This window comes from Bufo gargarizans, chromosome 2 (assembly GCF_014858855.1).
Source record: "Bufo gargarizans isolate SCDJY-AF-19 chromosome 2, ASM1485885v1, whole genome shotgun sequence".
In the NCBI taxonomy this organism is placed as follows: Eukaryota; Metazoa; Chordata; class Amphibia; order Anura; family Bufonidae; genus Bufo; species Bufo gargarizans.
Window position 1 is genome coordinate 611,585,570 of NC_058081.1, and position 18,557 is coordinate 611,604,126.

The window sequence follows — 18,557 nt, forward strand, 5'->3', positions numbered from 1 at the left end:
GGCTAAAGTAGCCTTTTTCAAACATCCGCCGCTCTAGAGGAAGGAGCCAATAAGTGCTGCGGTGTAGATACAGGTGGCGTGCCAATGCACGCAATGGACAGAAGCGCGGAAAGAAAATAGGTTTGTTTGCGTGAGCCTTAAAGATAGAATATGTCCTATACTTGTCTGCAAAATGCAGTCCATGGCCCATCCAATGAACACCTTAAATTAATGAGTACAAAAGAATCCCATATGGTTTTAAAATATATATTATCTTTATTAGAAAATCAAAATATGAACATGATTACATCACTTATAACAATTTATTGTAAAAGTAGTATCAAGCCTTTAAAGTGAAGCTAACCAATAGCTATAGAGCCTTTTTATAAAGTATGACTATTCTCATGGACAGGAATCATCAAGGTCTAAACACTGCACAATGGTGGACTCTGTAAAGATATGTATCTGGGGTGCACTAGGAACATTATACTAGGAGCAGACTCCCATGTTACTATATTAAGTAGACTATCACCTAAGCAGTGAGCATTATGCTGAATTGTGGAGCTGAAGTCTAAAGCTACTAACCGTTTGATGAAATGTGGAACCAGTCTAGAGGGGTCAGGTAAAGGCTCTGGATCTCCCCGACGTACGTTTCGCCGTTCTGCGTCCTCAGGAGGAGCCATGGCCCATCCAAGTCTATGGTTCCGCAAAAATGCGGATTGCACACGGAATGTGTTCCGTAGGTAATCAATATTTTGTGAATTAGTGTCCGCAAACTTTAATGCCCTGTCATGTCTTTATTAAAATGATTCCTTGCGTTTTTTTGTGGATCCGCAAAATGCTGAAGTCATACGGAAGAATACATTCAGTTTTTTTGCGAACATGCGGAAGATTTTGCTGAACAACTGACCGCAAATAACATACAGTCTGCTTAATGAGCCCTCAATGTGACCTTAATCTTACAGGGAGAGGATAAATGGCTGCAAGATTCTCACGCACTGGACAGGTTACAACCCACGATGCTAGACCTATACTATGTGGGTCATTTATTAAGACCAGCATTTTAGACAGCGGACGTAATAAGCCCTACAGCCGGCGTCGGTCTCTCCATAACTTCTAAATGTAAGATGGCTTCCTTGCTGTCTTACAGTTAGACCATTGTCTACGCCTAAATCAGGTGTAGAAAAAATGATTAATGAGACGGACCTGCCCCCTTCCACGCCAATATGCGCCAGAAATATGCCTAATATAAGCATATTTCTGGATACTAAATGACCCCCTATGTCTCACACACTAGATTGCCAGAAGGAGCAGACATTTATCTAAACACAGAAGCCCCAAAAAGCCTGGCGAGATCAAATCAAGTGGTAGAAAATTATTTATACATTTGTCTTATCTGGGGGAATGTGAACCAACCCTAAAGATGACAAGGACATTACATCAAGTCGTCTGGAATAGCTCCTCACCACTGCTAAGACATGACAAATAGGCAGGAGTCAGGGCACACTAAGGCTGGGTTCAGACCTGAGCGTTTTACAGCGCGTTCCTACGCGCTGTAAAACGCTCAACAGGCAAGAACCAATGATTCCCTATGGGAATGGTTCTCACCTGAGCGTTTTACAGCGCATACAGGAGCTTCTTTGGGGCGTCTTGTCGCGCGTTCCCGTACATAGACTTCAGCGCGAACGCGCGACAATGGGCGTTCACTTGTTCCGGAGCCACGATTGTAAACGCGCATACAATCGCGCATAAAGAGCGCTCCATCACGAACGCTCAGGTCTGAACCCAGCCTTAGACTTGTAGTCACCGCTCTCCTGACATGTCTGTTTTAGTAACTACTTCCCCCATGTAATAACTATTCTGGGGCATCTATTGGTATGACTCTATGATGTCCCTATTATTCCTGCTAGAAGTTTACATATACATTGCCAGCAGTCTGCAGTAAAGGTACTACTGGGTGTTACAAGTAGCAGATGTGTCTAAATCTGTCCAATTAGTGCTGCTGGTGTCCCACTGACACACACCCAACTGGTAACACCCATCTGTACCTTTACTGCAAGCTGCTAGCAATTCAATCACAAACTTCTAGCAGGAATAATAAAGGAATAGCACAACATAGAGTCATAAGAATAGATGCTCCAGAATTACAGGTATTACATGGGGGATGCAAGTAGTCACTACAAAAGGACATGACAGGAGAGGAGAGAGGTCCTCTTTATGAGACACAGGGTTCAGACCTCTCCGTCAGGCTTTGTGCACACAGTTGTGTTTGTATTTTAGTCTGCAAACCATGGATCCGCTAAATACGGATGCCGTCTGTGCACATTCCACATTTTTCTCACTCCCATCAATAGAAAGAACTCTTCTCAGCTGCAATAGAGACCAGAATAGGACACGTTCTGGAATTTGCTGAATGGCCGCACAGATCCAGAAAAAATACATGTGCACAGCCCCGTACAAGTGAATGGGTCAGTGTGCTATCCCCAAAAAATGCAGATAGCACACGGATAAAAACTACGGTTGGGTGCTTGAGGCCATAAAACGAGATCTCCCATGACATGCGCAATCACTTGATCACACAACTACAATTCTGTCTAAGGGCTGTGTGGCCGTGCTGCAGACCGCTATTTACACAGGCACCCGCTGTGTGCACTGCATTCAAGTCAATGGGTTGACGATCCGCAAGATCTTTTGCGGAGGCCCTTGGTAGTGTTTTCGTGGACTTCTAATTTGTGCTTCCACTCCGCCAAAGATACTGCAGGGGCCCGATGAATCCCTATTTACTATGATGGGATCTGTCAGGTTTCCGACATGAATGCCAGCTTTCCGACAGAAAAATACCCCTGCATGCAGCTTTCTGTTTTGCATTGTTGCCGCACACCCAACAGATCCCATTACAGTGAATAGGGATCCAGCTGACTCCCTGCGGTGTCCGGCTATGTCAGATACAGTAATTCCGATGGTCTGCTCCTCGGCCAAACTACCAAGTTTACCATACGCAGATCTGGACATAGTCTCACAGACAAACCATAGGCCTATTATGACGAGAATGTGCACCTTTTACTGCTATAGTCTACATTACAATAGGAAACATAGTTGTCTTAAAAGGGGTTATCTTGTTGTTGTTTTTTTATTCCGCTAGATTCCCCTCTGGATAGGTCATCATCAGCATTTGATTGGTAGGGGTCCGACACCCGAGACCCCTGCCAATCAGATATTTGAGAAAGCCATGGCAGACTTGTGAGCGGCGCAGCCTTTTCACTGTTTACCCTAGACCAGTGACGTCACGGCCATCAGTCACGTGACCTAGGTGCAGCTCAGTCCCATTCACTTGATTGGTAGGAGTCCTGGGTGTCAAAGTCGGACCCCCACAGATCTGGTGGTGATGACCTATTCAGAGGATAGATCAAAGTGCAAATCAGACAGCTCGCGATCCTCCAATTACGCTGCACGGGAAGGGGTAACCCCCATCAAATAATTCAAAGAGTAATCCCAGCAGACGTGTTGATTTTTCAATCCATGATATTATTTTATTCGATATAGTAAAGTAAATATACAGGACGCGTTTCGGCTCATCCAGCCTTCCTCAACTGCAGTTAAGGAAGGCTGGACGGGCCGAAACGCGTCCTGTATATTTACTTTACTATATGGAATAAAGGAATATAATGGATTGAAAAATCAACACGTCTGCTGGGAATACTCTTTGAACTATTCAGAGGATAGGTCATCATTAGAGATGAGAGAATTTAATATTTTGAAATTCGTTCACACTTCGTTTGGCGGTAAAAGGTGAATTGCGTTATGGATTCCGTTACCACGGACCATAACGCAATTCTATGATGGAATGCATAACGGAATTGGGACGGATCCGTTTTGCAGCCCATAGACTTCTATTATGACGGAATGAATAACGGAATGCATTACGTCATAGAATTGTGTTATGGTCCGTGGTAACGGAATCCATAGCGCAATTCACCTTTTACCAACAAACGAAGTGTGAACGAATTTCATAAGCGGAAATTCGCTCATCTTTAGTTATCAGTTAAAAAAAAGAGAGTCAGATGGATTACGCCTTTCCGTACAGACTTCTTCAAAAGGTACCATTTATGTATAGGATTTTATTTTCTGTAAAAGGTCAATCCCTTTAAATCCACAGCACAGACACTTAGGTTTCATCTGGCAGAAACCAGTTAAACATTAAAAGCATGGAGTACATTAAGAATAATTAGAAAGCTTTGTGCTGAAGGCATCTAACGCATCGTCACGAGCCTTGCACTATTATTGGACGCCGGCAAGACACACTCCAAAAATAACGCAATTTCCCGCAGTATTGTCTTACTAGGACTCAATATATTTATACACGCATCTGCCAAATGCCACGTATCAGTCAAATATAGCAACGTGCTGCCTCGCAGCTATCAGCGCTGTCAATCCTGCTGCTGCCAGCACTTCGAGGGTTAACCTTCTTTAGGCAGCTCCTCATTTTAACCGATGCACTGCCCTACAAATATTCCAGGACACATCAGTTAATGGGCATCACATGACAGGAGGCTCCTGCATTGGCGATACCTAGATTTACAAGCATGGATGCAAATAAATTGGGCTTTGTTATACTGCTGCATATACAAACACATGCAGAGCTCTCGTGTCAATAGCTCTATTCACAGCGGGATAACGTAGGTTTATTCAGTGGCAGGAAGCATGATGCACAGTGGAGGAGAACACCTTGTATAATAAGCCGCCTATTGTCATTGTAACCTGTGTGGTCTCCACTGAAATCTATAGTAGGGAGATCTGCAATGCGCATACCCACGGACCCCACAGCGCTGCCCGGTCCCCCTGTCTGGGTGCAGGAGCTCTGCAGTCAGGATAATGGAAGTGCAGGATGTGGGAGGGGATTCACCAATCCCGGCACAAGGCAGATGAGGTCTTGCCGAAGAGAGATCCCAAGTAGCCTGCGGATGCCGGTACCTACTGACTCTAGCAAGACCCAACCTGGCACAGTGCAAGGCAGAGCCAGTGTTCAGATCATCAGACACACAAACGGTTAAAAGGCTTAAATCTATGAATGAAAAAGAGTAAGCCGTCTTGAAACATGAGATAAATGCCACCCATGGGTGCCACCATGCCCGCATCCTTAGTGGCAGACTGATGAAACAGGTACAATCAGCCTTCATTTTGCTGGATCCCTGGGGCATCAGCGCTGCCATCATAGATGACATAGCAACGGATACAGGACTGTCTGCAATCCCCTCCCCCCCAAGTGAGAAAACCGCCTGGATGAAGCCAAATATCGGGATCTGAAGGAATAAGCTGCACTTTACTGGAAACAAAGGGGAATCTTCATGTAATGTATCTAGATATAATGGATGGGAAGGCTGCTGGATACCGGCTGATCCGATCCACTATAAGGGTCTCAGCCCATTAAAATCAATGGGGCCTGTTAATATGTCAGATTCTCCAGGGCTGCAGTAAGCGGCTGTCAGTCTCACCCGGGGGCAGAGCAGGTGACCGGACCTCACAGCCCGGGCATGGATGATTATCACACTGATCTGTGGCCGCAGCTCGTACACGGGGAGAGATACATGCCAGGTCCCTGGAGGGACGGACTTCTCCATGGAAACCACAGTCCTCCTGAGAGGGATGTGCCCACAGGGGTCACCCTGCCCGTGAACCATCACCCCGTGCCTCCATTGGAATGCCCACATCACAACCCCCTCACCTCTGGCGGCCAGTGCACCACACACCAGCCCGGCGACGAGCAGCAGGCAGGCCAGGGAGCAGCGCCACATCCCCGGCATCTTCTCTGCCCTCCTCCCTGGCTCCGGGCGCTAAGAGCAACCAAACGTCCCTCCCCCTCCTTTGCGTCTCCTCCGGTAATCCGGGAGGGTTAGCGCTCAGCTCCTCGTACTACGTCTCCCTCCTCTTCTAAGGTCAACTGCGATATCCCCGGTCCGGTACCCGGTGCGGAGCTAAGATGGCGGATGCTGCTGAGAAGACGTCTCTGTGTCTGCGGGCACCGCGGTGACCAACCCCGCCCCCTGCCACACCTACCAATCACTGCAACGTTTGCGTTCCAGGTAGCTGTAGCCGCGCCCATCTCAGAGGCTTTCGGCGCTCGGTATTGGCTACCCGTGGGACGCACGATTTTCCCGCCCATGATGGGCTGAGGTGTGATACACATAGCAGGGCCGCCCCCTGCCTGAGGAGATGAGAATGAGATGGGGCAGGTTTAGTGATGGGCGGTGGAGGGTACGTGTGAGGTGCGGAGAGGTGTTGCCTGCATCCTCAGAGATGCTCTGCACCAGGGGCACACCCTGTACCCATTAGGCTAATGGAACTCACTAACAATTACCTCAGGATACATCGTGTTGCTGTCGCGGTGTGTGCCATGCTGCAGCCTCCGCCCGGGAGACCTGTGTTATATGTGCGTGGTCGTGAGAAAGCAGGCCATTTGTTTGTACTCACCTGAAATGACCTGACTGCGCCCCCATAATTCCTGCCAATCAGCCCAGAATAAAACCAGTGTACAACAAAATGCCAGAACATGCCCTGTAACCAATACACAATGGCCCTATAATATCAGCAAGTACTCCCATACAGTGTCCAATTAACAACAGTGCCCCTATAACAGCAGTCAGTGCCCATAAAAGCTACCGCGTCCTCATAACACAGTGCCCATAACATAGCCATAGTGCCCTCATAATAACATAGTGCCCATAACATAGCCATAGTGCCCTCATAATAACATAGTGCCTATAACATAGTGCTCTCATAATAACATAGTGCCTATAACAATGATGGCGAACCTTTTAGATACCAAGTGCCCAAACTGCAACCTAAACCCACTTATTTATCACAAAGTGCCAACACGGCAATTTAACCTGAATACCAATATAGTGTATCTTCCATGTACTTTATCATTTAGCTATAATAACTGCCTACATTCAGTGCTCTGACTATGCCGTTCATAGCACGCCCTTCGCTGATGAATGGCAGGAAAAGTCTAAGGCTTATTGGTACACCATAGACTTTTTCCAGAGTGCGGGTGCCCACAGAGAGGGCTCAGAGTGCCGCCTCTGGCACCCGTGCCATAGGTTCGCCATCACTGGCCTATAACATAGTGCCCTCATAATTAGTGTTGATCAAGCACCAGAGCACAATAGAAATCAACAAGGGAACCCTAGCATTAAACCAGGCGCCCCCTGCTCTGAAGAGGGGAGGGTGTCTGGGTCACAGGAAAAGGTCAGAAATCGATGGAAACACCACTGAAATGGTTCGGGAACAGCATGGGGAGGATGTCTGGACGCATCTTGGACTTCCAAATCGCTGCTGGGAATGATGTTGTCCGAGTAGTACGCCAATTTTACAGATTGACAATAATACGTACAAAACCGAAGATAAAATCGATTTTAGAGGAAAATTTTTTAGGAAACATTCTTTCCTGTATATTTACTTGTATATAAGTGCAAGTGCTGTCAAAAATTACAAGGAAGAGGCACTCCGATACAACCTGTATATCACATAAAGGAGGGCCTTATTCACATCATTGTGGTACAATTATTCAGGTAGTGGGACTCCTACACTTATAAAGCCTATGCACTAAGTGAAAGGGCTGCCAAAAATTACAAGGAACCTGCACTGCAATACACCCTTTATTACACATAAAGGAGGGCTTTATACACACCCTTGAAAAATTATGATTGATGGCCTGCTGGTGATCCTCAAAAACATTAGGAGCGAGGGCCTGCTGCTGATCTGACCATGCAGCCTAATAAGCATGTTGATATGATGGAGGAGGACGAGAAAAGGAAGATAGAACCATATACCCTTTTTAGTGGTGGAAGGGGTGCATGGGAATACAATGTATTCAATACACCATAAAAGCCACATTTAAAGTGCCTTTATGTTCAGCCGCTTTCCTCTGGTGGACTAGAGAAGTCGGGGGCAATCCAGGCCTTGTTCATTTTGATAAGAGTCAACTGGTCAGCATTTTCAGTTGACAGGTGGATGCGCTTATCAGTTATTATGCCCCCAGCAGCACTAAATACCCGCTCTGACAAAATGCTGGCGGCAGGGCATGCCAGCACCTCCAAGGCGTAGAGCGCCAGTTTGTGCCACGTGTCCAGCTTGGACACCCAATAGTTGTAAGGCACAGAGGTATCATTGAGGACACAGACACGGTCTGCTACGTACCGTACTCCTTTACCATCTTCCAAATTTTTCCCTCCTTGTGACAGTAGGCCGCGCATCAGGGTGAGGGTGCTGGCAGGGTGTCATTAAACTGTCCCAGGCCTTGGAGAGTGTTGCCCTGCCTCTGTTGGAACTGCTGTGTGTTCCCCTCGTCTCCCCTCCTCGGTTGCCCAAGAAACTATGTACTCTGCCGCCAGCGTCTGCTGGAAATTTTTGGAGCAATTTTTCCACAAGGACCTTCTGGTATTGCACCATTTTGCTAGTCCTCTCCACCACAGGAATGAGAAATGAGAAGTTCTCTTTGTAGCAGGGGTCGAGAAGGGTGAACAACCAGTAATCGGTGTTAGCCAAAATGCGTACAACGCGAGGGTCACGGGAAAGGCAGCCTAACAAAGTCAGCCATGTGTGCTAGAGTTCCAGCAGACAAGACTTCGCTGTCCTCATTAGGAGGATGACTCTCAATCTCCTCTTCCTCCTTTTCTGCCCATTTATGCTGAACAGATGGAATAAACCTGCTATGGGTACTACCTTCTGTAGTGGAAGCAACGGTCTCCTGCCGGTCATCCAATGTGCGCTGAGAAGACGAAATTAGGGTGGTTTGGCTATCACTCTGTGTACTGTCTTCCCCCATTTGCACCTCTTCCACATGCAAAGCATCCGCCGTCATTGTGAGCAGCGAGCGTTTCAGTAGACACAGAAGTGGGATGGTTACACTGATAATATCGGCATCGCTGCTCACCATCTGTGTTGATAAAAGCGGAAGCTGACTGGAAAGGCGACGACCATGTTGCAGCTGGTATTCCATTACTGCCCTCTGCTGCTCACAAAGCCTGGCCAACATGTGGAACGTGTCGCACAACAGTCGGTGAGCTGACAATTGCAAGTGCTGCTGCAGCGCTGCCAGACCAGTGGCAGCTATAGTTGACTTTTGGAAATGGGCACACACGCGGCGCACCTTCACCAGTAGCTTAGGCAAATTGGGGTAGGTTTTGAGAAACCGCTGAACCCGTGGGCTAGGCATGGTATGTGTGTGAGCTTGCCAAGCTCCAAAGCCGCCACCAAGTTATGGCCATTATCAGACATAACCATGCCTGGTTGTAGGTTGAGTGGCGACTAAACAAATAAGTTTCAGCACGGCTTGTTGCCGCTTCCCCACTGCAGTGCTACACTGCTTCCAGCTACTGACTGTTGCTGCAAGATCAGGCTGCGGAAAGCCTCAGTGTCCACAAGCCTAAATGGCAACATTTTCAGGGCCAGCAATTTGGAAAGGTGCGCATTTAGTGCTATGGCCTGTGGGTAGGTGGCTGGGTATTTGCGCTTTTGTTCAAAGGCCAGGGGTATTGACATTTGTACGCAGCGCTGGAACACAGAAGTAGATGTGCTAGCTGATAGTGCTTGCGAAAGTCCAGGTGCAGGGCGGGAGGCATCCGGGCCTGCGTCTTAGACAGGGGATTGGCCAGCACGTAACATAGGGGAAGAGGAGGCAGTGGTGTGACCCGCAGACACTGATTGTGGACCTAGGCGTTCGGCCCACCTATTCGGGTGCTTTGATGCCATGTGGCAGATCATGGTGGTGTTAGTGAGGTTGCTAGTGTTCACGCCCCTGCTCATTTTGGTACGGCACAGGTTGCAAATGACAATTCTTTTATCGTCCGCACTTTCATCAAAAAAGCGCCGTACTGCGGAACACATACCCCTTGGCAAGGGAGATTTCCGCAAGGGGGTGCTCCGGGGAACAGTTGCTGGCTTGTTTGGTGTGGCCCGCCTTCTCTCTTTTGTCGCCCCACTACCTCTTCCAGCCTGTTGCGGTGCTGGGGATCCCTCCCCCTCTGTACTGCTGTCCGCGCTCAATTTGCCACCTTCCCAGGTTGGGTCAGTGATTTCATCGTCCACCACCTCTGGTCATCCTCCTGACTTGTTGACCTAACAACAACCTCACTTATTGACAACTGTGTCTCATCCTCATCATCAACCTCTTGAGACACTAATTGCTGTTGACTTATTGGCAACTGTGTCATCATCATCATCCACCTTGTGAAACACTAATTGCCATTCCCCACTGCCATCTTCTTCTGACTGTGGATGCTCAAGAGTTTGGGAATCAAGGCACAAGATCATCTCATGTCCCTCTTCAAGCGGGCTTGGCTAGAGGCCTAAATTAAGGAATGGCGATGAATAGAGCTCCTCGGAATATCCGAGTGTGGGATAACTTGTTTGCAAAGACTCTCCATGGTGGGAGGAAGGAGGATCATGGCGAGGATTCTGTTGACCAGACTCTTGGCTACTGAGACTGGACTTTGTGGAAGACAGGGTGGTGCTTAACCGACTGGAAGCATTATCTGCTGCAATCCAACCGACCACCTGCTCGCACTGGTCTGACTTCGAGAGTGGTGTCCTGCGCTGCCCTGCAAACTGGGACAGGAAACTAGGTATCGTGGATGAGTGTGTTTCTTGTGCTCTGCCAGCAGGCACAATTTCACCACTCCCAGGGCCAAAGCCTTCCCCGTCCCTTACAGCTCGCCTTCATCATATTAAATGGTATATATGCTTGCAAATATGTCACACCTACAGTAGCACAGTTTTTTTTAAGTGTCTGCACAAATAAATTACAGTCAATTTCACTGATATTTGGTATGCGGAAACATTATACAAAAGAGGTACCACAGGTAATGGCTCTGCTGTCACCAGTGGCTAAGAAAAAATGACAGTCAATGTCACTGATATTTGGGATGCAGAAACGTTATACAGGAGATGTAGCGCAGGTAATGTCACTGTCCGCAGCATCTACGGAAACAGTACACTGGATGTCACAGATATTTTTAGGATGCGCAAACGTTATACAGGAGATGTAGCGCAGCTAATGTCACTGTCCGCAGTGTCTACGGAAAAAGTACACTGGATGTCACAGATATTTTTAGGCTGCACACCTGTAAGGGTACTTTCACACTTGCGTTGTTTGATTCCGGCAGGCAGTTTCGTTGCCTGAACTGACTGCCTGATCAGTCAGAAAAATGCATTGCAATACCGGATCCGTTTTTCCGGTGTGATCAGGCAAAACGGATCCGTTTTTTTCATTTTTAAAGGTCTGCGCATGCGCAGACCGGAATGACGGATCCGGCATTCCGGTATTTTGAATGCCGGATCCGGCACTAATACATTCCTATGGAAAAAAATGCCGGATCCGGCATTCAGGCAAGTCTTCAGTTTTTTTCGCCGGAGATAAAACTGTAGCATGCTACGGTTTTCTCTTTTGCCTGATCAGTCAAAACGACTGAACTGAAGACATCCTGATGCAAACTGAACGGATTACTCTCCATTCAGAATACATGGGGATATGCCTGATCAGTTCTTTTCCGGTATAGAGCCCCTGTGACGGAACTCTATGCCGGAAAAGAAAAACGCAAGTGTGAAAGTACCCTTAGACAGGAGATGTAGCGCAGATAATGTCGCTGTCTGCAGCGGCCAAACAATTGCAAGTTATGTAGCGCAGCCCCATAAAAATATTTATTGCTGCCAGATACAACAATAGTCCTACATGGTTAGGGCATTACAGTGAGTGGAAGTATATACCTGCACGTTTATTGGGTGCGTAGCAGCCAACAAACGTGCGGGGAGGAGACTCAAGCATCGCTCTCAAGCACATGCGGTATTTGGCTCGCTTAACACTACTCATAATAACATACTGCCCATAACATAGCCATAGTGCCCTCATAATAACACAATGCCCATAACATAGCCATAGTGCCCTTATAATAACACAGTACCCATAACATAGACATAGTGCCCTCATAACACAGTGCCCATTGCATAGCCATAGTACCCCTATAACAGCAGTCAGTGCCCATAACATAGCCACAGCGCCCTAATAATAACACTACCCATAACATAGCTATAGTTCCCAAATAATAACACAGTGCCACTATAACAGTCAGTGCCCATAACATAGCCACAGTGCCCTCATAATAAAACACATCCATAACATAGCCATAGTGCCCTCATAATAACAGTGTGCTAAAACAGCAGTCAGTGCCCATAACATAGCCACAGCCCCCTCATAATACCACAGTGCCCCTATAACAGTGATAAGTGCCCATAACATATCCATAGTGTCCTCATAATGACATAGTGCCCATAACATAGCTATAGTGCCCTCATAATAACACAGTGCCCATTGCATAGCCATAGTGCCCTCCTAATAACACTGTGCTCCTATAACAGCAGTCAGTGCCCATAACATAGCCACAGCTCCCTCATAATAGTACAGTGCCCCTATAACAGCGATAAGTGCCCATAACATATCCATAGTGTCCTCATAATAACACAGTGGCCATAACAGCCATGGTGACCTCATAATAACACTGTGGCCATAACAGCCATGGTGACCTCATAATAACACAGTGCCCATTGCATAGCCATAGTGCTCACATAATAACACAGTGCTCCTATAACAGCAGTCAGTGCCCGTAACATAGCCATAGTTCCCTCATAATAACAGTGCCCCTATAACAGTGATAAGTGCCCATAACATAGCCATAATGCCTTCATAATAACACAGTGCCCATTGCATAGCCATAGTGCCCTCATAATAACACAGTCCCCCGATAACAAACCAACACCCTATAATATCTACAGTTCTCCTATTATAACATAGCACCCTGTAATATTCCCTATAATACATTCCTGTACCCTATAACAGAACCCTCTTCATAACCTCATTGTATAATTATTGTATATTATTGATAAGAGGGGGTGTCCCGCAGTACCCTCAAAATGCCAGCCACAGTAGTACTTTATAAAAACAGCCCCAGTATCTCCATACCAAGTGCCCCTGGAATACCAGCCACATCAGTGCCCCATAACTCAGCCACAGTGCCCTCAAGCTTTAGGCTTTGCCTATACTTCTGAATAGTAAGGAGTCTGATGGCAGGGGAGGGTATCACCGTGTCACTGCAGTGAAATGTCGGGTACAGTTGTTGAAAATAAAATCTACAGTCAAAATAGTCTGTATTTTCTTAAGAAAAATATAAATAACCCCAACCAACCCTCCATCAATATAATTACTACCAAATACTGGATGCAGCTGCTTTACTATGTCTGATTCTAAGGAGTTCTGAAGCAGCTGTGCATTGCTATAGCCACACTGTTCCCTTGAGCTGCTCCTAGGAATATTCCTGTCACAGACAGTGTCATTCCAAGAATAAATAATGTACAGACTGAGATTATACTAGGCTACTTTCATACTGGTGTTTTGGTTTCCGTTTGTGAGATCCGTTCAGGGCTCTCACCAGCGGTCCAAAACGGATCAGTTTGCATTGTAATGCATTCTAAATGGAAAAGGATCTGCTCAGAATGCATCAGTTTGTCTCCGTTCCGTCTCCATTCCGCTTTAGAGGCGGACACCTAAACGCTGCTTGCCGCGTTTTGTTGTCCATCTAACAAAACTGAGCCAAGCAGATCCGTCCTGACACACAGTGTGAGTCAATGGGGACGGATCCGTTTTCTATGACACAATCTGGCACAATAGAAACCGGATCTGTCCTCTATTGACTTTCAATGGTGTTCAAGATCAGGATCCGTCATGGCGATGTTAAAGATAATACAAACGGATCTGTTCTGAACGGATGCAGACGGTTGTATTATCTGATGGATCCGCAACCAACGCGAGTGTGAAAGTAGCCTTATATTTATAGGAGCCAAGATTATTATAAAGTACAAGTATACACAGCATCTGCCTTCGCTTCCTGCTACTTTAAACATTTCAGGCCGTGTTCACATGTTCAGGTTTCATTGACATTCTGCAGGTAATTAAAATGAATAGGGTATTTTATAAACGTGTGCCCGTGGCCGTATTGCGGCCCGCATACGGCGGGTCCGCAATACACGGGCACCGACCCATGTGCACTCCACGGATACGGACCCATTCACTTGAATGGGTCCGCAATCACGGAGATGTGTCATGGAAGGACGGATCGGAACCCCACGGAAGCACTACAGAGTGCTTCCATGGTGTTTCTGTCCGCGCCTCTGCACAGCACAAAAAACTAGAACTTGTACTATTTTTTTTTGCGGTGCAGACGGGCCACGGACCCATTCAATTGAATGGGTCTCAATCCGTTCTGGCCGCCGTTCGTGTGCAAGAGGCCTAATGCACATGCCATGGATGTAAAAATCCACAGTATAATCACTATTTGTGTGGATGTTACACAGGAAAGACACGGATTAGGCCCATTGAATAACAAGGAGGCTAATCCATACTCTAGTATGCTGGTACCTCCATGACAGAAATCACTTTAATTTATTTTTAAATCGAGCATTTTTTTTTTTCTTGTGATATTTTGGTCACTACTAAATAACTGCAATGATGGGAATGACTGTCTCTTCGGTACTATAAACAGATATTGCAAACAATCATCATTTACAGTAAAAAAAAAAAAAGTTATTAAACATGCTGCTCTAATAATGTATATGCTCAAGAATGGCAGGTCAAAAGAGGCTTCCTCCCCAAATAAATTCTATGAATAGTCCTGAATGACAACTCCCATCATAGAAATTCTTGCCCGGTACAGTCATAAGCTAATATTACGCTTAACGGTAAATAGAATTTGTTGCACAGATAAGAAAGCTTGTCACCACTTTGGTCCACAGCAGGAGCACATATCACTACAACTAGTCAGATTTGCTATCTTTATCCTTTATTAATCTATTTAGCCATTTCTAAGATATTTTGGTGTTAAGCTACATGTCACAGAAAAGGATGTAAATACTGATCAAGAGAGTAAGGCCGCGTCCGTGATGAAATCTGTGATAAGAGGGTCAGTGATTCATCTGTGAAAATTTCTGTGGACAATCCCTGTGTCCGTTTTTGTCTCTCCTTGTGTCATCCATGGAACACGGACATAGCACAGCTGAAAATTTTCAGAGCATCTCCTAAAAATGATCCGTGAAAGGCGAAAAAAGACAGATGGCGTCTGTGTTGGTTCCGTGTTTTTCACAGACACATAGACCATAATGGGTGTGATGGATTAAAACCACGGACTGTGCTAAAACGGACTGACGTGCTACAAGCTGCTGCTCCATGATCCTTAGTGCTGCCTCCCATTGAGATCTATGGAAGGCAGAGAGGACACGGCTGCTGGTGGGTTTTTGACATACTAGAATTCCGCAGTAAAACCCACAATATAAACGGGCCCTAAGGGTTCTTTTACAGATGTTTTTGACCAAAACAAAAAATGTCTATATGTGCTTCGTTTACACATTAGCTGAAAGTGATCAACCCTGCCATTGGCAAGATTGGCTAACTATATAAAATGTATAGGGCCACTCAACTCTCCTCAGATTGGAGATGTTGGGGGAAAGGAGGATCAAGCATGTTGGATTTTGGTAGATAAACATCTGCCAGAGGTGTGTAGCAGAGGCTTATTCTTTACTCCCTTTGAAACGTGCATATTCGGTTGTGTGCAAGTTTATAGGAAGCTGGGAGAAATGGCTGTTGGCTAATGTATCAGCAGCTTTTGACCGGTCACAGCAAACGCTCCAATCACAGGACATACACAAAACCTGAAAAGTAAAGACCGTATGTAAAAAAGGCTGTCATTAATAAATACTCAAATAAAATCCCAAATCAAAGTCAATAAGTGCACCATATTTGGTAAATGACACTTGTACTTGATATACCACAACACCAGGACCTGCAAACTAAATTGTCATAAGAAAAAACAGAACATTCTCACCCCTTTCGATGAAGGTACAAAAAATTTCTGCTTCACTGAAAATTCCCAAGAATAGTGGTCTCCATAATTCTTAAATGGAAGAAGTTTAGAACAACCAAGACTCTTCCTAGAGCTGGCTGCCCCACCAAACTGAGCTAAAAGTCTTAGGAAGAGAGGTGACCAAGAACCGAATGGTCACTGGCTGAGCTCCAAAGATCCTGTGTGCAGATGGGAGAAACTTGCAGAAGGTCAACCATTACTGCAGCACCCCACCATTCTGGGCTTTATGTCAGTGCCCAGAAAGAAGCCTCTCCTCTAAGTAAAAGGCACATTATAGTTTGTTCAAAAGCACCTAAAGGACTCTCTGAGAAACATCACTCTCTGGTCTGATGAAACCTATTTAGATTTTTTTGTCCTCAATTCTAAGCATTATGTTTGGAAGAAACCAGGCACTGCCCAATATCATTCCTACTATAACGTGGTGGCAGCATCGTTCTGTGGGGATGTTTTGCAGAGGCTGAGACAGACTGGTTTGAGTTAAGGGGAAACTGAATGTGGCAAAGTACAGAGATGTTTCTAATGAAAACCTGATCCAGAGAGCTCTGTCCTCAGACTGGCCCGAAGGTTCACTTTTAAACGAGACAATGACCCTAAGCACACAGCCAAGACAGCACAGGCATGACTTAGGGACAACTCTGTGAATGTCCTTGAGTGGCCAGGCCAAAGCCTTGACTGGAACCCAATCGAACATCTTTAGAGAGACCTGAAAATGGCTGTCTATCGACTGTCCCCATCCAACCTGACAGACTTCGAGAGGATCTAAAGAGAAGAATGGCATAAAAGCCCCACATCCAGGTATGCAAACTTTGTGGCATCATACCCAAGAAGACTTCAGGCTGTAATCACCGCCAAAGGTTCTTCGCCTAAGTCCTAAGTAAAGAGTCTGAATTCTTATGTCAATGCAATATTTAATTTTTCCTTTGCAATAAATTACAAAAGATCTGCAACATTCTGGTTTCACTGATGAGAAAAATTTTTAACTTATTTTTATTTTATCACAAGGCTGCAACAAAATATGAAAAAGTGAAGACCGAAGACTTTCCAAATGCACTGTACTTTATATGGATATTATATGTAAGAATGGTTTCGGTACATTTACCTACTCAGTATGTCTCTGTAAATAGATACTACCCTCAGTAACACATTAGCACTAGTGGTCATTGGATACATCTTTATTGACCAAGATAGATACAGTAAACTGGATCTCCAAACCTACGTTCCTGTCACTCACACGGTTGCCAGCTTCCGAGGATCAATGAGATGCTCAATATATTAGCTAGCAGCAGCATCGACAGCTTCCTACATGAGGGATGCCAGCGCATGCGCAGTAAGAATTTCTGGACATTGCTGCTGATTCATTTAGTTAAGAATTGAGATCTCTCCTCCTGGCTTTTATTTGGGACATTATTGCAAGTTCATTATTCATGTTGTTTTGTAGCAAATGCTTGTATTACACGCAAAGTGTGTAATGTACATAATTGATTATATGACACATGGAGCCTGTGTATGTCTGTGCTGTATGTTCTTTGATCAGTGCTTGAGAAAGACTCTATATGTATTCCTTGCCAGGTGAATAAAAGATCACCTTTATCTCACAAAGACATACAGTGCTGTGCTCTTCTTCATATTTATCTATTCTGGGGCTGAGAAGCTTGAGCCTGCCGTAACCCCCACTGCCTCTATAGAGTATTATTGTCCTATCATTGGAGTGCTTCTGACCTGTCCCCTATACCTACATAAGGAGAAAGACATGTACACACAGTTTGCTTTCCAGTCGAAGCCCCATTTCTTGAGATAGGAGCGGGTACCAGAGCTGCACATATATCATTATAGCCTATTAATGATGCCATGAATATTCCAGATGAGAACACCCCTTTAAGTTGGAAAAAATTGAGATTTTAATTTTAGACAATATTGCCCGCCCTTAAGAATGGGAGCCACATTTTACAAAAATATTTTGTACAATGAGATATATGTACCTGTACTGTTACATGTTACATGTCACGTGTTTTTTATACATGTGTGTTTTTTATGAAAATAAAAACCATTAATTGAAAAAAAAAAAAAAAAAAAAGAATGTGAGCCAAGACTTCTGCTCTGTCCACTGATTTATTTCCGGCAGCTGCCGAAAACTTTTGATCAGTGGTGTGGGGGTGCCCTCACTGATCTGATATTGATGACCTATCCTGAGAACCTCTTTAAACCCAACACATCATCATCCTTTTTTTTTTTTGTGAGTAATGAGTCTGCAACTCTGCTGTGCAGAATGCTGCGTGCCCCAGTTGTTTTCATACAGAGCAGACACCTCTCATATATTTATGTACAATGTAAAACCGCTTAAGAACAATTTACTAAAACAGTGATCATGAACTTGATGCATATGAGCAGCCTTCAGTTCTGTTACTATAGAAACCAGCCCTATTATCATATTTACTAGTCTAAAGAGGGCTTTGTTTATCTTGAACATCTCTTTCCCAACCAAGTTTTTTTCAAGAGAAAACATTCTGTTGTTTGGAGCTGAGTGGGAATAGCAGCTTTATAAGCAGACTAAAGCATTGAGCGTGCAGGTGTGTTTTTATCTAAAGTGTGCTTGGTCTTAAGTGTGTGACTCAGGGG

At 45.4% G+C, this 18,557-nt stretch overlaps 1 protein-coding gene across 4 annotated transcripts in view; it reads right to left on the bottom strand.

The window, feature by feature from the left end:
- CLSTN1 (calsyntenin 1) overlaps window positions 1-6,011 on the bottom strand; it is an 86,654-nt gene extending 80,643 nt beyond the window's left edge. For all 4 annotated transcript variants that reach the window (XM_044282040.1, XM_044282037.1, XM_044282039.1 and 1 more), the window contains exon 1: window positions 5,702-6,011. In XM_044282040.1, the coding sequence (XP_044137975.1) occupies window positions 5,702-5,780 (79 nt within the window). In that variant the 5' untranslated portion in view covers window positions 5,781-6,011. The remainder of the gene's footprint in view (window positions 1-5,701) is intronic.
- Window positions 6,012-18,557: the final 12,546 nt, after the last annotated feature.